The following is a 21,891-nucleotide window of genomic DNA, read 5'->3' on the forward strand; positions in this document are numbered from 1 at the left end:
AATTTCCAGTCAAGGAAAAAACCTGCTATATCAGGGGTGTCAAACTGGCGGCCCTGCAGCTGTTGTGAAACTACAAGTCCCATCATGCCTCTGCCTTTGGAAGTCATGCTTGTAACTGTCAATCTTGAAATGCCTCATGGGACTTGTAGTTTGACAACAGCTGTAGGGACGCCAGTTTGACATCCATGTGCTATATAATGAATTCTATGTGATTTTCAAAATTGTTATGCCTGATGAAGGATCTTAACCAGTCAAAGTCTTTGTTATTTTGATATTTATGAGTTTTTTAACTCTTAATACATTTGGAAGGTGCTGCAGATTGGACTTATATACATATACACACACATGCTCACTTACAAACACATATAAACAGTTACAAAAAACTATAGGACATATTTATAAAGAAGTGAATGCTCTATTTACATTTACTACAGGGTAATCACAGACTGAAAACACATGCACCAGGAAGATTCACCTACAGATTGGTGCTTGTCACATTTACTGCTTTATAAATATACACAGGGGCGGACTGACAAATCATGGGGCCCCCGGGCAATAGGGGATCATGGGGCCCCTGTGTCCTTGCCCAAACTCAAAAAAGCCTATGAATAAGGTACCAGGGGCATCTCATGGGGCCCCCTACTGACCTCGGGCCCTCGGGCAGTGCCCAAGTTTCCAAATGGTCAGTCCGCCCCTGAATATACCCCTAAAGTTTTGCTAGAAAGTTGAAAAGATCAATTGCCATAGTAATTGTCTTACGGATCTGTGGCTGATACAAATGCTGAGCTGCAGATGACCAGGCAGATGGACACCAGGAGAAGCTGCATGTTGAGACACGTCACCCTCAATGAGCCTAGGAAATCTATCGATTCTTATAGTAATGGCAGACATAGAAAGAGCCAGTATTACCCTCCCCGTCTGGGGGCAAATAAGTACAATGGCAAATATTGGCTGAAGCAAAGGATTTCAACATTGACATATGACCTCTTATCTATGGACCTTTATACTGTTTGTAAGTTTAAATATTTGAAAGAAATCCAGTGTACACACCTATACTCTTGAAGGACATCTACAAAATAGCTTTTTCCACTTTAGACAGTCCAGAAAGGATTGCATATACGGTATGAAGCTACATTGTACATAGCTGAGGATTTAGATGAGTTGTTCTTTACATGTTGTAGGCTCCCCAGTTTCCTCCAAGAAATTAAAGACACTATTATGTTACTTGGACCTACTGTGCATACTCATAGCTGCAGTGAAGACATTAGACTGTAAACATCTTTGGAGAAGCAACTGATAAAAATGATTCTATATTCCCTGTATAAAAAAAAGATGTTACATGTACCGAATGCCTAGGACAGAAGGATTTGTATTTATGGCTTTGGTAGGGAAAGGAATAATGCAGCAGAGGGCAGACAGCACCAAAGGTGTACAACGTGGGCTTGCACATGAAAGCAGAATGAGAAATCATTTGTTGTTTATGAAGAATATTCCCCATCAACTTTTAGCAATTAATAATAAATGCATACAGGAAATGTTTCTTAGCCCTCTTGTGATGGAAATAAAGTAAATAAATATATAAATGTGTTAAAAAAAACCAACAATTTTATAAAATAATTAAAATTATTTCAAAAAATATTTAAAGCACCCCTGTCACCCTCTCACACACCCCATATAAAAAAAAGTTCAGCATAGGGCAAGCACTTGTATGCATCATCAGTTGCGGCACACGTGTGAGTGACAAAGGGCAATAATTCTAGGGCCATAATTCATGGTTAACTCTAAATGCTGATCTGTAAGGGCTTTTGAAGAGTCGCCTATGGAGAATTTTGGGTGCCATCATTTTTTAAGATTCCACAGCACAGTTTTAAGACTTGACATGTTTGGTATATATTTTCTCAATGCAACTCCACCTTTTATATTTTACCAAAAAACTTGGGTATAATATTGTGTTTGCGCTAAATTCCATTTAAGTGTTTTCTTTTTCCTAAAAATATTCTCTTAATTAAAAGCTGCTCAAATATCAGGCTATATAAAACAGTGCAACTACCACCATTTTATTTGACAGGGTCTTTGCTTTCAGAAAATGTATACTTTTGGTGGTGTTTACAGCGATTTCTAGCAAAAATGCAGATTTTAACGTGCAAAATATGAACAATTGCCCTGGTAAACAAGTGGTTAAAGAGCAAATGAATAAAGGCTTCTTAATTTCATATTCTACGTATCAGGCACAAAGCCAAAAAGCCCTACAAATATGGATAGACAATATTGTCATGTGAGACATCAACTGAAGAAGTTCCAAACTCGAGGAGCTTGCTATGTGCAGGGGCGGACTGACCATTCGAGCACTCGGGCACTGCCCGAGGGCCCGGGGTCAGTAGGGGGCCCCATGAGATGCCCCTGGTACCTTTATTATAGGCATATTTGGGTGTGCTTTGAGTGTGGGCAAGGACACAGGGGCCCCATGATCCCTTATTGCCCGGGGGCCCCATGATCCCCTATTGCCCAGGGGCCCCATGAGTTGTCAGTCTGCCCCTGGCTATGTGTTAGATGATTTCTTTTCTGAGGATATGTTTCACTATGTCATAGTCTTACAGAGGAAAGTAACTGCCATAAGAGGACAGACAGCAGATCTAGTTAAATTCAACAGAATTAACCACTTGCCCTCCAGAGGATTTACACCCCCCAAATGACCAGGCCTCTTTTTGCTATTCAGCTCTGCACTATTTCAATTGATAATTGCGCGGTCATGCAATGCTGTACCCAACTAAATTTACTTACTTTTTTTCACACAAATAGAGCTTTCTTTTGGTGGTATTTGATCACCTGTGCACTTTTTATTTTTCGCGCTATAAACAAAAAAAAACCCAAAATTTTGAAGAAAAACAATATTTTTACTTTCTGCTATAAAAAGTATATAGTAAGCTCAAAGTTAATCACAAATTTAGGCCAAAATGTATTCTGCTACATGTTTTTGGTAAAAAAATCCCAATAAGTGTATATTGATTGCTTTGTGTGAAAGTTATAGCGTCTACAAACTATGGTATAGATACTGCAATTTACGCCATTTTTTGCTATACAGCGCTGCACTAGTTTAATTGACAATTGTGCGGTCATGCAATATGGTACATAAATGAATTGTATGTCCTTTTTTCACACAAATAGAGCTTTCTTTTGTTGGCATTTGATCACCTGTGTGCTTTTTATTTTTGGCATTATAAAAAAATTTAAAAAAATTTGGAAAAAACGATATTTTCTCATTTCTGTTATAACAAATATCCCAAAAACTCACATTTTGTCATAAATTTAGGCCAAAATGTATTCTGCTACATGTTTTTGGTTAAAAAATCCCAATCCGTGTGTATTGATTGCTTTGTGTGAAAGTTATAGCATCTACAAACAATGGTATAAATAATGGAATTTACACAGCTTTTACTTTCTGACTGCCCAGAAAGTACAAACACCCCCAAAATGACCCATTTTCGGAAAGTAGACACCCTAAGCTATTTGCTGAGAGGCATATTGAGTCCATGGAAGTTTTTTGTTTCCACAAGTTTTTGGAAAATGACTGTGACGGTCGCGGCGTCAGACCCCCAGCCCTTGTCACCAACTTGTCACCGAAGGACTAGCCAATCTAAAACCGCACTGTCACGTGCATAACAATGCCACGCTCAGCTGCACCCTGCACAAAGATTTTCCAGCTAATAGACCACAATCTATGTACCTGCAGAGCAATTGTTACTGGGTCAGGTTGATTACGCAATTAACCCTTCACACTGCCACCACCGCCTTTTTGTAGGGGAAACTCGCCAATATTAGCCAATAACACTATGATGTTTGAATAATCGTCTGTATACCACTGTCACCGCAGGCAGAGGTATATAGAGGTTTAAAAACACACAGTAGCGCTCTTCAGTGACCGGGATTCTTAGTTTGCATTAAAGAGCTTTAGAAACAGTTCAATACTTCTCAGAAAATAAGATTTATTACTAAAAAGGTCAAAATTGTGCAATAAAAGTATTTACAGAAAAAGATGTAGCCAATATATATATATATGAATACAGAGAGCAATACCACAACAGAGAGATAACAGAAAGAAGTTTAGAGAGGTAGAATACTTGCCGTCAGCCTTGGTTTAAGCAGATCAAGTTTCAGAGCAAAAGGGTACCATCTCCCAAGTTGGTTCCTGATGTTAAAAGGGGAGAATTCTTCAACTTACTGCTCCAAGCATAACAGCCTTTTTCTAGGAACTCAGCAGGGTGTCTCCTTAAAGCAGAGAACCAATTGCCTCATTTGGGGAGGGGTGTTTTTAGGCGGGGAACTCCGGCTATGACCAAATCCCTCGCAAGTTATACCATGGTCAATAACCTTCCCTAGGTACATGCAGAATCATCTGCTAAACATCTAGATATCAAACATGCCATATCTTACTATTTCAGCTAGAACTATATGGCTTTCTGCTCTCCTGTAGACTTCAACTAGGGGTGTAAGATATCAGGCGACTCACATTAACCTCCCTAGCGGTCTGATTATGTCCATATTTCTGTGCTCAAAGCGGTACATTTTTTTGCATGGAAATATGTATTTTTTTTATTGTAGGCCTGTAATTTTTAGGAATAACTCACTGAAATCTGTCCAAACAAGAGTCTAGTAAACATCCCGGGTATGATAAAATTTGACCAATACCAAATTAAAAAAGAAAAAAGCGCCACTTACAAAAAACACCAAAGTGTCAGCAGCATAACCCACCCAAAATAAATTTTGGCCACAATAATCCAAATTAAAAGGTATGCGCTAATAACAAACTTATACAAAGGTGTATATCATCATCCAAAAAACATTAGTGTTTTAAATAAATTATAGTGTCCAAACATAAATTAGTGTCCAAAAAAATATATATATCTTCAGTGACTTGGGCGCTTTAGGTAAAAAGATCACATAGTGGCTGTAGGTAAACAGAAAGGTCAAACACACCATTATTGCATATTTTACAGGAAAACTGCTTTGTATTTTTATACAAAATGAGATTTCAGGAGTCACCTACTGGCTCAGTTCACCTTTTTAAAAATATAATAAATGCACATTATAAATGCACATTTTTCTGCAGGTAAAAAAATGTGCATTTACTACCGTATTTTTCGATCTGTAAGACACACTTTTTTCCCCCAAAAAATGGGGGGAAATGTCTGTGCGTCTTATGGAGTGAATATGGGGCGGCTGGCCTGGTATTCCCGCAGTTGGCACGTTGGAATATCAGGCTGGCTGCTCGGCCCTACTGTGCAGAAGAACCAGCTCCTCGGTCCTACCTGTTCCTCGGTCCAGCGGTGTCCTACTTTTACCGGCCGTCTTCTCTCCTCGGCGCTGGCATCTTCAGTGTGGGCACCCGGCTGTGACAGCTTGCACGAGAAATGCTGCGCTTTGTGAATGGCCACCTGTAGTCTTCTGGGACCTGTCGTGTGTCCCACAAGACTACAGGGAGGACAACTCCACGGAAGTGGAAGCGGGTACCTGTCAAGTTTGGGCACCTGCCTCCCCCACTCCCCAAACACTTGCAGTCTGTGGTCATCTACTGTACTATGTTCGCAGTCTGTGGTCATCTCCTGTACTGTGTCTGCAGTCTCTGGTCATCTCCTGTACTGTGTCCGCAGTCTCTGGTCATCTCCTGTACTATGTCCGCAGTCTCTGGTCATCTCCTGTACTCTGTCCGCAGTCTCTGGTCATCCCCTGTACTGTCCGCAGTCTCTGGTCATCTCCTGTACTATGTCCGCAGTCTCTGGTCATCTCTTGTACTATGTCCGCAGTCTGTGGTCATCAACTGTAGTATGTCTGCAGTCTCTGGTCATCTCCTGTACTATGTCTGCAGTCTCTGGTCATCCTTTTACACTGATAGGAAGAATCAATGAACTACCACAGCACTCAACAGGGCCGTGGTGGTTCATTGATAAGTACAAGCTGAAATCGCAAAGGCTGTCGGTAATTGTAGTTCATTTATTCACAGAACTCTGTGAATGAAGACTGTATGGGCGGAGCCCCACATGGCCGCTTTTCAAAAAGTGACTGCTGGTACGGGGAACTTCTTCCAGTACTGCTGTCACACCAGGTCTTTGGATCCCTGAGCGGCTACCCTAAAAATGGGTGGAACATGTAACATGTTCCTGAACGTGAACTTATCCTTTAAGGGTTTTTTTCTTTTTCACATGGTAATCCTGCCAATAACACACTTTCGGTCTGACGGTGTCTCCACTCTACCGGAGGAGCAGCAGGGACAACTCTGGACAATAGCATTGTCATTTAGGGGAGAGGGTAGTGTTAGATGTGCTAACAGTTTTAGATGAACCTGACTATCAAATTAAAGCCAAACTCCAGATAACACTTTTTAAGAAGTTACAGCATGAAAGAGGAGAGGTACCGGAAATTATTCTGTTAGTTGACGCTGAAAAGGCTTTTGAAATCAGAGGAGCTGGGTGGAAAAAAAGTCAGTCAATCAGCTACATTTTTTTTCAGGTATTCTGACAGCAGTGGGTGCTCGCTGTCAGAATACAATAGCCGCCACAGAGCAATTTGTGCATCCAAGCTGTTTAGCATGGATTGGGGAATCTATGGAAACCTTTATGTGTATGGCCAACTTAAAGGGCAGTTCAGCTTTGGTGGGAAAATAAATAGCAAATAACAAATATAATATAGAATATACAATTGCAACACAAGCTATATTGTAATTGAATTATATTAAAAATTACATTTCCTTTTAAATCTGCAGTGGTGTAATTTTTGGTAAATTCTAAATCAATATGGCAACCTGTAGGTCTTCTGTACAAAGCTGGTGTGCAGAATGCCTCCAGAAATGTAATTTCTTGCTTGTGTGATTGGCTAAATGATTTTCCCAGAAGTCTGCATAAAGTCAGATTTTAGGTATCCTCTGCAATAAAAATATAATTTTTAGTAAGATACTCTGAAAGGGATAATCACTTCTAAAGGGATGCAGACACTGCAACTTTCCTCATTAGAAGGAATCAAGACTTCCGGTCATGCGCCGTATGATCTAGAGGACGAATTTCAAGCCATGCGGGCCGGCGTTTCGCACTCTAAGCGTACGCAGCAATCCATTCTGGACAAACTTGACGACCTAGAAAACCGCTCGCGCAGGAACAATCTGCGCGTCGTAGACCTCCCAGAATCATACAACGCAGGTTCGCTGTCTGACATTTGTTCCACACGCATACCGTCACTTTGTCAGACTGAAAGGGCACACCGCCTTGGGGCGCTTTCAAACAATAGACGTACGCCACGCTCTGTAATAGTCAGATACCTTAACTACGCTGACCGCGTTGCTATCCTGAATTCATTTCGCAACTCACACTCTTTGCAAATAGAGGGCTACAAGTTTCTACTGTTTGCCGATTACTCTCAGGAAGACTCCCACAAACGCAAAGCGTTCCAGCAAATATGCGTTACACTATACCAAAAAGGGATCAAATTCACCCTCGCATACCCTGCTACACTCCGCTTCACGTTGTGTATAGGGGATGCTAAATACTTTATTCACCTAGAGGAAGCCCTCCAGTATCTGCAAACCACTCTACCGGATAGTGCGGGCCCTCTCAACTCACATCATGCCCCCCAAGGCCCAGGCCCAAGAGACCAGCGCAGCCCGCGAAAAGACCCACCTAAGAAGCTACGCGTTAACTTTAATTCACCAACAGCCCATGTCTTTCGGCAGGTCACATATCCAACCCCATCCATCTTCACAATGGCACTAGACAGGGTTGCCCATTATCTCCCTTACTGTTCAACCTGGCCCTGGAACCCCTAGCACGCTTTTTACTGTTCCGCTCTGACCTTCATGGAATTACGATAGGTCAACAAGAATTGCAAATCTTTTTGTTCACGGATGACATTTTAATTTTCACTTCAAATCCATCCCTTGACTTGCCATACATTCAAGAGGTCTTTTCAGATTTCCGCCTCTGTTCAGGCCTTCGCATACATTTTTCTAAGAGTGAAGCTCTGCCATTGTTCCAAGCCCGCCCCCCCCCGTGTGGTCTCAAAACTCGATATTTAAAATAGCAACTAACCACATCACATACCTAGGTATAAAGATAGGGAAACTAGCGTCATCTCTATACACGCTTAATCTCACACCCACGATTAACAAAATTATGGGGGAATTAGAGATGTGGAAGGACCTACCGCTCTCACTCTTGGGCAGATCACATCTGTTCAAGATGGTGAGCTTACCGAAACTTCTCTATCCACTCCAGACTACACCCCTACTCCTGAAACGCAGCGACATAACAAAGTTAAACCGAGCAATTTCCAAATTCCTCTGGAGGGGATAACGCCCACGCATAGTACTTGCCAAATTATTTCTTCCACATAGTGAGGGAGGTTCTGGCCTCTCAAACGTCCGTGTATATAATCTTTCTTGCCTGCTTCGTATCTGTTTGGACTGGCTGACCCACTCCTCCAAGTACTCCAACTATCTCATTGAGTCTGCTATAGCATCTTCGTAGCAGACTCTCATGGCCCTTCTACATTCTCATGGCCCTTCTACATTCAAATATTAATTTTCTCCCACCACACCTAAAACACAATTCGCTCATTTGCGACACTCTTATTACCAGGTGAGAAGTCAGACGCAAGTTGGGGGTCTCTCCGTGGCTCTCTCACTTTCTACCTATCCATCACAATCCCTCTTTTACTCCTCCACATTCTCATGCAGCCTATGAACTGTGGTTCCCACAAAATTTAGTTATGGTACAACATCTCTATGACACCTCTATAGGTTCCCCAAAGCCTCTTCATCATATCCTACTAACCTACAATTTACCCTATCATCATTTTGTTCTACAAGTAAGAAACTTCGTAGACTCTGTCGCACCACTCAAATCCACTAGGTTTTGTGCGACTATAATTGATGTTCTGGCAAACTCCAGCAACTCTAAAATTTCAAAAATATACAGACCCCTATGAAACACGTTTATGAAATGTTTATGAAACACAAAATCATAAATTATAATTTAATAAATAATCACAAAAAATAATAATATAATAATAATACATTTAATTCAATAATATAATCAAACCAAAAACACTGAAATTTGAAATATAGCGCCAAGTTCGCACATCACTGAGCAAAGTCGCAAAATCGTTTTCAGTGTCTGATGACGAATTTCCCCACGAATCATTATCACTCAATTCTGCAAGTAGTTCTAATTTACTATCGCTGTTCTCTAGCTGGTCTAAAACCGATTTTAAACTAAAGGGACGCTTTTTGGACGCCATGGACGTTTCACAGTTTCCAGGCAGAAAGAACAGTCAAAATGTAGGCAGGGCGCAGGACAAAGCAGTAGGGACAAAATATATGTGAAATGCATTGAAACAGCAATGTTTTACTATATAATAATCATTTTTTTAAAAATGACATTTTTTAAAAATTTCAAATTTGCCGCCGGTTCCGGCGCCCGTACGTCCCAACGGCACAGGGACCGGAACACGGAAGCCGGATGCCGGCAGGGCACAGGGCAAAGCACTCGGGACAAAATGTATCTGAAATGCTTTGATACAGTAATGTTTTACTATGTGATTTTAGTGTATTTAGTGAATGTCACTTTTTGTCATTTTCAAATTTCCCGCCAGTTCCGTCCCCCGTACGTCCCGACATCGCAGGGAACGGAACCCAGATGACAGATGCCGGCATCCGCCGGATTACATTTCCGGGGACACTGCAGGAGGGACATCGTGGGAGAGCAGGACAAGGTAAGTGAAGAACAGATGCCGGATCGCGCTGCATGGTAAGCCCGAGTGTAGATCGGGGTTACCGCTTTTGGTACTGAAACTTTACCCCGAGCTACACTCGGGAATACCATCAGGGAGGCTACACTGAGCTATCCGAATATATGCTTGGCTTGATTGTAATTATTTCTTAGCTTAAAATATGAAATTATATGGAAAAGTGGGTTTTAAATGTGATGTCTGTTTTACGGCTATCTCGGAATGTCTTTTGAAGTCCAGTGACTGAGGGGGTTTATGGCTTTACGATTAGCTCACAGACATACTAGGCCCAGGCTAACTGGGGTTTATAACCATTAAGCAACCCCGCTGTGCCTGATGCTTGTGATCTCTTCATACACACAGACCACATTCCTGAGGGAGGGGGATTGGAGGGAGATAGAATGGTACAAGATTTGGGATCTTTAGCAAGATGGATGACCACGTCCATCTCTGTACATACAATTGCTACAGGAACCACTTGTCTAGGAATTCCCTGTCTAAGAGAAAATGCTTTTTCACTTTATCAGGAAAAAGCCAAAATTGCTTTGAAAGTTCTCAAGCCTCATATTATATTCAAGTACAGAGGATATAGGGAATGGATTTTCAGTATGTAGAACAAGCTCTAAAAGATGCAATATCTGGCAAAACAGATTGGTACTCTGAGTCAGGCCCAGACTTTTTTTTACCAATTTATTTATTTACAATATTATTTTTGTATTATTTTCTTACTATTTTTTAGGAGCCCATTGGGGGGATTTGGTGATCTATCAGGAATCTAAACAAATTCCTGACCAAGAGCTGGAAGAATTACTGTCCTCTATGCATCAAGCCCATGTGGTCCTTCCAAAGCAAAGACACCGGACATTGTACCTCTTATAGATCCATTTCCCTCCTTAGCAATGATCTAAAAATTATCACCAAGGTCCTGGCATCCAGAATGATGAAGGTTCTTCCCTCCCTGCTTGACAATTGCAAATCTACAGATATACTGTAAATCTGCGTAGAGTACTTACTCCCCTCCAACTTCTGGCACCTTGCTCCTGCAAACAGAGTACTGGCAGCATTGGACATTGAAAAAGCTTTCGATTCTGTCCACTGGCAATATTTGGATATGGTCTTGGAAGCTTTTGGGTTTGGCCCTGTATTTAGAAAATGGTTTCAGTTGCTATATAAGATGCCTACGTCCCTAATTAGATTGGAGGGAGCACTCTCTTCTCCCTTCCCCATTCAACATGGCACGAGGCAGGGGTGCCCGCTATTCCCTTCCCTGTTTGCGCTGGCCATGGATCCATTGCATTCCTACCTTTTACCTCGTCTATCCAAGTGTTTGTTAGGACTTGGCATTTAACTATGCCTAGACACTCCTCAACTTCTGCCTTTTGTTCTCCCTATACACTGTTAGTGTATAATGCTACCTTTTCAGAATTTGAGTCACTTCCTGATCCCTCCATTTGGACTTTGAAAGATATTAAATATGACCTTCCAAACTCCCACTTTTTCAGGTTTCTGCAACTCCGCTATGCGTTCCATTCCCAATTCAGAGCATAACTGATTAATTTACTAGCTGATGATCTGGAAACTCTCCTATGTGACTCCTCCCTAAAAAAAAACACTATTGGTAATCTAAAAGGCATTGTTGCCTTCTATTCATTTAGGTCTCAACCCCTTGCATTTGAAATGGAGGGTGGCAATTGCAGAACTAGATGGAGAAGACTGGAAGGATATTTGGGACTATCCCCTTTCCCAACTAGTGGCAACAAGAGACAAGTTAGTACAGTTTAAAATATTACATACAGTATGGTCTACTTAACCCCATCTAAGTTGCTCAGAATATACCCTGGTGTACCCCCTACTTGCTGGTGCTGTGGAAACACCACAGCAATTTTTTTTCACATATTTTGGCATTGTCAGCTTATCTATACCTTCTGGTCAGAGGTTCTAGGTTTTATCCATTCCCTGACCACTATTAAAATTCCCCAAACAGTGGATGTGTGCTTTTTGGGTTTAGTCAACTAGAGAGAATAGGACATTGCTTGGTCTACTGCTTTTTTAAGCCAGGAAAGCCATAGTTTTGAAGTGGAGGGCTGACCAGTCCCCCTCATTGAATCTCTGGAAGGCATGCATTGATTCAGTTGTATCACTTTATAAACTAACCTACACATTCTGGGGATGCCCGAAAAAATATAAAATATGGGATTTCTGGCTCGAGTTATCCTCTATGGTTGATGTTGACTCTACATAAAGAGAAAGTAGGACACCATAAGAACCTAGAGAAAGGTGGGGTGGGGGTAGAAGAATGTTTCCTTTTATAAACCATATACACTTTTATGTTGGAATTGATGTTCTGTATTTTGATAACCACTTGAGATCTTTCAGTAATTAATAGGCTGTAATTGTTTGAGGGGTCCTTATGATCTCCTACAACTGTCTTGGTCTCTGATCACCCCTGAACACTACTTAGGTAGTATGACCTTGTTATTGAGGATGTTGAGTGCTCTGTTGTTTTGTTTTTTATGGGTTTTCTTTGTTTTCTGTTCAGAACTGTATTACTGTGAGCCAGGGTATGCCCAGAGGCTCTGTTTTGTAACCTTTTTTGCAAACACCTAATAAAAAGAATGTCCAAATAACCTCTGACATCTCACCTTTGAGACAGAAAAAGAAGATGAAGGACATGGCCTTCAGTTTCCATCTCTGCAGCCTCAGCAGCACAGAATTAATGGACAGGAGTACCTCTGTACAGAGCTCCCTGTTCCTTCACAAACTGAAGTATAGTAAACACAGTTTACCATGCCTCAGTTATGAATGGACAAAGTCAGTGATCGGTACCAATCACTAATTATCCATTCAGACAAGGAAGGGGACTTTAAATGACATATTCACAGGCCCCTTTCCCGCCCTCAATTCTGACAGAGTACCCTCAACAGCCGGTGGGATAAGGGAAGGGGGAACCCATCAGTGTTGTGAGGGAGTTTAAAACACAGGGCTAGGAAGGAGCACAGGGGGACCAGGATGGAGGAAAGGGGCCTGGGGCAGCAAGAAGGTGGACAGGAGGGGGAGCAGTGAGCAGTATACAGTATGTGGGGGAGCAGTGAGCAGTATGCCATGAGCAGTATACAGTATGTGGAGGGAGCAGTGAGCAGTATACAGTGGAGGGGAGCAGTATAAGGAGGGGGGGAGTAGGAAGTATACAGTGTGTGAGGGGAGCAGTGAGCAGTATATAGTGGGGGGGGGGAGCAGTGAGCAGCATACCGTGGGGGGAGCAGTTAGTATACAGTGGGGTGAGCAGTATATGGGGTGGGGGGAGCAGTGAGCAGTATACAGTGGGGGAGGAGCAGTGAGCAGTAGACTGTAGGAGAGCAGTGAGCAGTATCCAGTGTGGAGGAGCAGTATACAGTGGGGGAGAAGTGAGCAGTATACAGTGGGAGGGATCAGTGAGCAGTATACAGTGGGGGAGCAGTGTACAGTATACTGTGTGGGGAGCAGTGAGCAGTATATTGCGTGGGGAGCAGTATACAGTAGGGGGGGAGCAGTGAGCAATATACTGTGTGGGGAGCAGTGACCAGTATCCAGTGTGGGGGAGCAGTATACAGTGGGGGAGCAGTGAGCAGTATAAAGTGAGGGGGATCAGTGAGCAGTATATAATGGGGGAGCAATGAGCAGTATCCAGTGTGGGGGGAGCAGTATGAAGTGTGGGGGCAGTGAGCACTATACAGAGTGGGGGGAGCAGTATACAATGAGGGGCAGCAGTGAGCAATATACTGCATGGGGAGCAGTGAGCAGTAAAACAGTAGGGGGGAGCAGTGAGCAATATACTGTGTGGGGAGCAGTATACAGTGGGGCGGAACACTATACAATGGGAGTCAGTGAGCAGTATATGGGGTAGTGGAGATCAGTGAGCAGTATACAGTGGGGGGGGGGGAGCAGTGAGTAATATACTGTGTGAGGAGCAGTGAGCAGTATACAGTGTGGGGGGAACAGTATACAATGAGAGGCAGTGAGCAGTATATGGGGTAGGGGGGATCAGTGAGCAGTATACAGCAAGGGAAGCAGTGAGCAGTATATAGTGGGGGGGGGGGACAGTGAGCAGTATATGAGATGGGGAGAGCAGTATACAATGAGAGGCAGTGAGCAGTATATGGGGTAGGGGGGTTCAGTGAGCAGTATACAGTAGGGGAAGCAGTGAGCAGTATATAGTGGGGGGGGACAGTAAGCAGTATATGAGATGGGGAGAGCAGTATACAATGAGAGGCAGTGATCAGTATATGGGGTAGGGGGGTTCAGTGAGCAGTATACAGTAGGGGAAGCAGTGAGCAGTATATAATGGTGGGGGGGGCAGTGAGCAGTATATGAGATGGGGGTAGCAGTATACAATGGGGGGAGCAGTGAGCAGTGAGCAGTATACTGTGGGGGGGAGAAGTGAGCAGTATAATGTGGGGGGGAGAAGTGAGCAGTATACTGTGGGGGAGCAGTATACAGTGGGGGGCAGTGAGCTGTATATGGGGTAGGGGTAGCAGTGATCAGTATATAGTGGGGGGGGGGAATAGTGATCAGTATACAGGGTGGGGGGAGGAGGGCGAAGTGTACAGGGGTGGGGGGACAGTGAGTAGTATACAGTGGGGGTGGATCAGTGAGCACTATACAGTGGGGGCAGTGAGAGGTATACAGGGTTGGGGGAGCAGTGAACAGTATACAGTGGGAGGAGCAGTGAGCAGTTTGCAGTGGGGGTGGCAGTGAGTAATATACAGTGGGGGGAATAGAGAGAAGTATACTGTGGGGGTAGCAATTAGCATTATACTGTGGGGGGAGCAGTGATCATTATACCATGGGGTGGAGCAGTGAGCAGTATACAGTGGAGGAGGAGCGGTATACAGTGGGTGGAAGCAGTGAGCATTATACTGTGGGGGAGCAGTGAGTATACAATGGGGGGAAACAGTATACAGTTGGGGGGGGGGGGGGTGCAGTGAAATAAGAAGCCTGGAATATGCAGTCCAGGTCTCAGAGTTAGGCAATGGAGCCATATATGCTATTAATGTGAATGCTCCTCTAGAAATAGATCTAAAATACAGTTCCTTCTAAGGAGACTGATGACCAGCTCCCCAAAACAGTAGTGGAGTATGGAACAGGGGAGCCAATCACTAAGAGATAAATACTGCATTCATTTTTTAGTTAAAGTAACTCATGTGGTATTTATCTCAAAAGTAGTCAACGCACTAAAAAACTTGGGTTATTTACCGAATGTGTTACTTATTAATGTTTTGCAATATTTAGCACTTAAATTTTGTGTTATTTTTGGCGGGTCTTTTTGCCAAATTTTTTGCAGGCTAACACTGCACCATAAGTCACACAGCAATATTGTGAAACTATGAAAACATTCTAGTGTGCTTTCATTCACAAAACAATCTCCCTAGGATGAAATGTTACAATTTTCTTACATTCCTGAGCTCAGGGGAGAACATTTTCACACTGATAATGCATCGTATACAAAATACCTTTTCATATTCTACAAACATATACACCCTATCCCACAGTCTCATACTGCTAATATAATGTCCATCATAAAGTCCCACATACAAAAAGTCCAAAAATTAAAATAATAGATACAAAAATAAAAATAAAAAATATGCAAATAATAGTCATCGCTCTCCAATCTTCCAACTGTGAAAATGTCCAAATCTTCCCTTCAATCCAAAAAGCACCTCAAAAAAAATATACTAGATATAGTGCATTATCTTTTTATAAAAATAAATATACGTGATAACTTGCAACCACACTGGTGACATAAATAAACATCACATATGAGAAGTGAGAAAACAACACACCACTTGACTAGTGGTCCTGTGAAAAAACCACTGCAATGCGTGACACTCTACAAATACACAATTTGTGATCAGTGACAAAATTGTGCCAAAATAGGTGCCACTCTGCATATAGGATAATATACAATTACCCTCTTTTACTTTCAAAGCATACTGGAAATCCTTTGTACCACATACAGTTGCCTTCACTGGGCGTATGCTTTCCTTTATATGAGTAGATAATGGAATCACTTCCTCATACTGTGCTGTTCCCCTCATATTTGTTATTTAACTGTGCATTGTATCACCAATTCTTATTTCACCATGTTTGTTTCTATGTCTTGATCTGTTGCTGCCATCTGCTGGCCAGAATTTGCATGCTGCATGCCCCTGTTATAGCTAGTAAGTGTTTTCTCTGCTGGGTGTGGTTTTAGGCAAGCCTTGGTTCTGGTCACTTCCTGCAGCCATTTTTATGTGCTTTATAGCTGTGTGACAGGACATTCAATACCCTGGGCTTGTGAAGGCATCAGTTTTTGACCAGCAGTTAGCCTCAGGAAAGATATTACAGGACAGCATGAATACTTCTACTACCTTACAGTATTGTATCACTGTTTGTCGCTGTATTTGGACCAAATAAACCCACGCTGATTTCATTCCTGTGTATACGTTTGGATCCATCTAACCTGAGCATCTGCCGATCCGGTCTGCTCCACTGCTTGGATACGAAGGTAGGAAGTTACACAGCAATTATCAGATATACCTTCATTCGCCTTCATGTGGGGACAGAACACATACAATAACGGGCATCGGGATCCCCGTTCCTCACAGGACAAATAGGAGCAGACTCAGTGGAATAGTATATAATGGTATACAGAATTTATTTCACAGCTTACATAGTAACAATACCGTCCATCCTCGCTGATCTCCGTTCTGTGCTGAGACCTTCTCAAAATGGCCGCTCTGCTCCTTCCGGCCTAGCGTCTGAAGTCACGACCCTAATCACGACCCTTATTAATGCATCGTATACTTTTCGCTTTCTGGCCAGTGTAGAGTTCCTCTAATTGTTATTTAGCGCATTTCTAAAAAAAACGCCAGCAAACACCAGGTGTTAAATAACACATTTTTACCCTAATGAACTATTGTGCAGCTCCCTCTTCTGCCCAACAATTTTTCCTCCGTGCCACAGAAATCACCAGTGCAATAAACTAAATGAATAGTTGCAACTTGAAAAATAATTTAAAACTATATAAACTACTTCCTTCTATATATCAAAATAGATAAATAACAAATGTGTGTGTTTTTTAATGAATTGACTTTAATGATTTCTCTCATGTTTTTTGAGGTATTTATCTCATATTTAAACAAATGTGCGGTATTTTATTTATTTATTTATTACAGGTACCAAAAGGCCTATAATACTTACAAGGCTATGTAGTACAGTAGTTACTGGTGAGGATCATGGTGGCCAGATGTAAGCAAATCACTGAAGCTAGGCAGTTGAGTAAAATTGGGTATACATGGACCAAAAATCATTTGGTTGAGCTGGAACCACTGGAATTTCAGTCCATGTGTGCCGCAGACTGTTCAACAAAAGCTGGTTTAACAACCAGCTTCTGTTGAACTGTCCTGTGTTTTCTTACTATTGTGATCTCCTGTTACTGACATGGCTCGTTCCTGGACTTATCTTCTCTGCCTGTCTCCTGACCTGAACCCAGCTTGGCTAATGGATCTTCTCGCTTGCTCTCCTGTGTATGACCTTAGTTTGGCTAACAGATCTACTTGCTTGTAAATAAAAGTGCAGCGCTAGAAAAATAACAAAAAATCAAAAATCAACGCACATAAAGTCAATAAAAATAAGTCCACAAAAAAGGGGGGGAGGGGGGGGGAGGGAGGGAAAAGGCCCTAGGCCGAAAAAAGTCTCAAAAAAGAAGGACGACTTCAAATGCCCATACACACTGATCAGAGGTGTATGCACTGTGGTAGAGATGGAGTTGAAGATGTAGTCAGGGAACAGAGGTAGATGTAATCCCCTGGATCAGTGAAGATCCCCAGATCAAGGAAGCACACGTTCCACAAGACAGCAAGGAAGCAGTCACAGCTCCACCAAAGAATACCACCACTCCTTCACTTCATATCAGCGGCATCTAGGAGGAGATACTCCTCCTGCTCAGTGATCACTCGATGGCTTCCAGCTGATGTACAGAGTGAGGAGACTTCCTAATAGGAGAACTAGGAGCCCAGGTACTGTATACAGACCCTCAGCTCACACAACTCGTGCTTCCTCTCGAGAGAGGAAGCACGAGTGTTTGGGTCCATGTGATGTGTGTGCACTCTCTGTAGAGGGATATTGGGGGGTGTATAGGACTTGTGTGTGAGCTGAGGGTCTGTATACAGTACCTGGGCTCCTAGTTCTCCTATTAGGAAGTCTCCTCACTCTGTACATCAGCTGGAAGCCATCGAGTGATCACTGAGCAGGAGGAGTATCTCCTCCTAGATGCCGCTGATATGAAGTGAAGGAGTGGTGGTATTCTTTGGTGGAGATGTGACTGCTTCCTTGCTGTCTTGTGGAACGTGTGCTTCCTTGATCTGGGGATCTTCACTGATCCAGGGGATTACATCTACCTCTGTTCCCTGACTACATCTTCAACTCCATCTCTACCACAGTGCATACACCTCTGATCAGTGTGTATGGGCATTTGAAGTCGTCCTTCTTTTTTGAGACTTTTTTCGGCCTAGGGCCTTTTCCCTCCCTCCCCCCCCCTCCCCCCCTTTTTTGTGGACTTATTTTTATTGACTTTATGTGCGTTGATTTTTGATTTTTTGTTATTTTTCTAGCGCTGCACTTTTATTTACATTTATGTGAGGAACTTTTTTGGTTGTCCTATGTGTTTCAGCTGCTCGTCCTTTAAAGCGCTCACTCATTTTCATTGATTTATAGATCTACTTGCTTGCTCTCCTGTGTATGACCCCAGCTATCCATCTGACTATAAAGAACCAGCAAACACAAATGCTCCTGCACTTGGGGATGGACTCAATGCAGGCTACAACCACATAAGGAATGTCCTGGAACATGCACACCTTGCTGCCCTCAAATGGACCGGGGAAATCCAAATATACTGAATGAGGAAAGAAAAAACAGAGGGCGCACAGGCCTAGTGCATTACCATAAAAAATGTTTAATAAAAAATATAAAGTATGTGTTGTACTCACAAACGACAATATAGTCAAGGCACATCATAAAGAACAGCTGGGTCAACACCGCGCTGAGTAACAGTCCGCAATAGGGAGTATAGACATTCAAAAGGCTGTAGCGTTTCGAGGACTTGCCTCTTCCTCAGAGCCTTTTTTCTTTCCATCCATCTGACTATGCCTGCTCTAACCTCCACCTGTCACCTGACCCTGGCTCCGAACCGGCTACTCTTCTGTCCTCTGCTAATCTGAAGACCTACTATCTCTCACAGATGTGAGATGGGGAAACAGCTCTCATTGTTTGAACACTGTGTGGAAGTAAATTAATGTTTTGACTGACATTCTGCAGTTTAGCCACAAGATGTCACTGTTTTTCTAACACAGCCTCAGACTGCATAGATATTTGTATATTCATGAAGAGGTGGGGTTTTGCACACGGAGTTGGAGAGAACAGGAAAGAGAGAGAGAAGCCATGTTTTGGAGCATGGTGAATGGGGGGCCGTGTGAGCTGAGAATCTGATGACATCCAGGTGTGGGGCCGTCCCTCAGTGGCCAGAGCTTCAGCTAAGTGAAGCTGATGAGATTGCTGCCAGGAAGCTGATGAGATTGCTGCCAGGAATGCTGATGAGATTGCTGCCAGGAATGCTGCTGAGATTGCTGCCAGGAAGCTGATGAGATTTCTGCCAGGAATGCTGATAAGATTGCTGCCAGGGAGGCTGATGAGAGCAGAGGAACTAAACAACATATACGGCAAGATGCTTGTTGGAGAGACATTTGTTTTGTTCAGAGTCACCAGCGGATGAAAAGCAGACCCGGGTCGGTAAGATCGTGCATGCACCTCATTTCAGTGTTGGCGCCTTGAGACTGAGTCCAGGCCTATAGTTAGTTAGTTAGGGTCTCTGTTTATGTCAGGCCACAAGTGTTGTTACTGATTATTGGAAGAACTCCACAACTTAAAGTGACATTTCACATTGAAGAGCTGATAAAATCCTACAAACTCCAGCCAGACTGGTGTTTTGCTCAGAAGGAATACTCAGGCACATGCTACAGGACCAGTTATGGGAGAGGGAATACTGTAGATTTGTGTAAGATTGTAAGCTGTTGTGCTGCACCACAGGCTAGCCCATACCATACACCCATACACTGATTCCTGCTCTTTTAGGGTAATAACAGGTAAGGTGTGGCAGCTTAGTTGTGCCCGCCAGTAGGTAAATTACTTCACTTTCTACCTTCATCCATCAGAAGGCGCCGTGCTGTGCAGCACAAGGGTCTCAGCCTTTGGGCTGGGTGTATGTAAATTTATTGTATGTTCTCAGCATTTGTGGTTGTGTTTATTTGCCACATCTAAGTAAAATTCTGTTGTGGCAAAAGCTGGTGTTGGGGTTGCTTTCCTCTTTCGTGACTTCACTGTATCCTGGGGAGCCCACCCCGATACACGGCTTACACAGGCACCACCTGTCTGCAGACATTGCTTCAGTACATCAACTGTGCTCCTGGGTGTACCTCTGACAAGCATCCTCAGTCAGATCATCTCTACAAGCACTCCTTCAGGTGACCCATGCTGCTTTGGGCCTGACTCCTTCTATCTCATCTTCAGGGGAGCCTGGAACTTGGCTTCAAGGGAAGCCCTCTCTCAATTGGCCTCCAGCACCAGGTGTGCAATACCAATGCTGCCACAAATGCCAAATCTGATTTGGAGTTTTGAGAGACTGGATGACATGGACAGGTATAGAATGTATAGAGCAGTGATGGCGAACCCGTGGCACGCGTGCCACAGCCGGCACGCCGAGCCTTATCTGTGGGCACGCCAGGAGAATACCGTATTTTTCGCTCCATAAGACGCACTTTTTTTCCCCCAAAAAAGGGGGGAAAATGTCAGTGCGTCTTATGGAGCGAATATAGAGCGGCCGGTCCGGTATTTCCACCGCCGCCGTGTCAGAATACCAGGCCGGCCGCTCAGCTCTGCAGTGGGACCGTACCTGTCCCTCTATCCAGCGGCGCGCTGTCTTCCCGGCTTCTGTAGTGTGCGTGACAGCCGGGTCCCAAGTGTGCATGTGCAAGAAGCAGTGCTCTTTGTGAATGGTAAGGCGGTACCTGGGACACATGACAGATCCCAGAAGCCGCCGGACCAATCACAAAGCGCAGCGCTTCTCGCGCATGCGCACTGGGCATCCGGCTGTCCGACGAGCGCCCACACTACAGAAGCCGGGAAGACAGCGCGCGGCTGGATAAAGGAACAGGTAAGATAAAAAAAAAACTCTGCGGAAGTAAGAGCGGGTACCTGTCAAATTCAGGTACCCGCTCCCCCTCCCTCCCCAAAGGTCAGCAGTCATCTGTACTGTCCGCAGTCTTTGGTCATCCCTGTGCTGTCCGCAGTCTCTGGTCATCCCTGTGCTTTCCGCAGTCTCTGGTCATCTTCTGTACTGTCCGCAGTCTCTGGTCATCCCTTGTACTGTGTCCGCAGTCTCTGGTCATCCCTGTACTGTGTCTGCAGTCTCTGGTCATCTCCTGTACTGTGTCCGCAGTCTCTGGTCATCCCCTGTACTGTCCGCAGTCTCTGGTCATCCCTGTACTGTGTCCGCAGTCTCTGGTCATCCCTGTACTGTCCGCAGTCTCTGGTCATCTCCTGTACTGTTCGCAGTCTCTGGTCATCTCCTGTACTATGTCCGCAGTCTCTGGTCATCTCCTGTACTGTGTCCGCAGTCTCTGGTCATCCCTGTACTGTCCGCAGTCTCTGGTCATCCCTGTACTGTGTCCGCAGTCTCTGGTCATCCCTGTACTGTCCGCAGTCTCTGGTCATCTCCTGTACTGTTCGCAGTCTCTGGTCATCTCCTGTACTGTGTCCGCAGTCTCTGGTCATCTCCTGTACTGTCTGCAGTCTCTGGTCATCTCCTGTACTGTTCGCAGTCTCTGGTCATCTCCTGTACTGTGTTCGCAGTCTCTGGTCATCTCCTGTACTGTCCGCAGTCTCTGGTCATCTCCTGTACTGTGTCCGCAGTCTCTGGTCATCTCCTGTATAATTGAAAGCTCTGTTATTGTGTTTTTCTTTTAAGACAAAAGCTGTTAATTAGTTTGCACTACTGTACGAGTTGTTTTTTCTAAACCAAAAGCTCGATATTCAGGTTTCATTGCAGTG

The 21,891-nt window shown here is 43.7% G+C and overlaps 1 protein-coding gene across 2 annotated transcripts in view; it reads right to left on the reverse strand.

The window, feature by feature from the left end:
- The window catches only part of LOC149451740 (alpha-2-macroglobulin-like protein 1), a 148,792-nt gene extending 147,891 nt beyond the window's left edge, over window positions 1–901 (reverse strand). For both annotated transcript variants that reach the window (XM_089690337.1, XM_089690336.1), the window contains exon 1: window positions 760–901. In XM_089690337.1, coding sequence (XP_089546463.1) covers window positions 760–827 — 68 coding nt within the window. In that variant the 5' untranslated portion in view covers window positions 828–901. The remainder of the gene's footprint in view (window positions 1–759) is intronic.
- Window positions 902–21,891: the final 20,990 nt, after the last annotated feature.

Source organism: Staurois parvus, unplaced genomic scaffold, assembly GCF_062004578.1.
Source record: "Staurois parvus isolate SC_StPar_1 unplaced genomic scaffold, SC_StPar_1.0 ptg000525l, whole genome shotgun sequence".
Lineage (NCBI taxonomy): Eukaryota > Metazoa > Chordata > Amphibia > Anura > Ranidae > Staurois > Staurois parvus.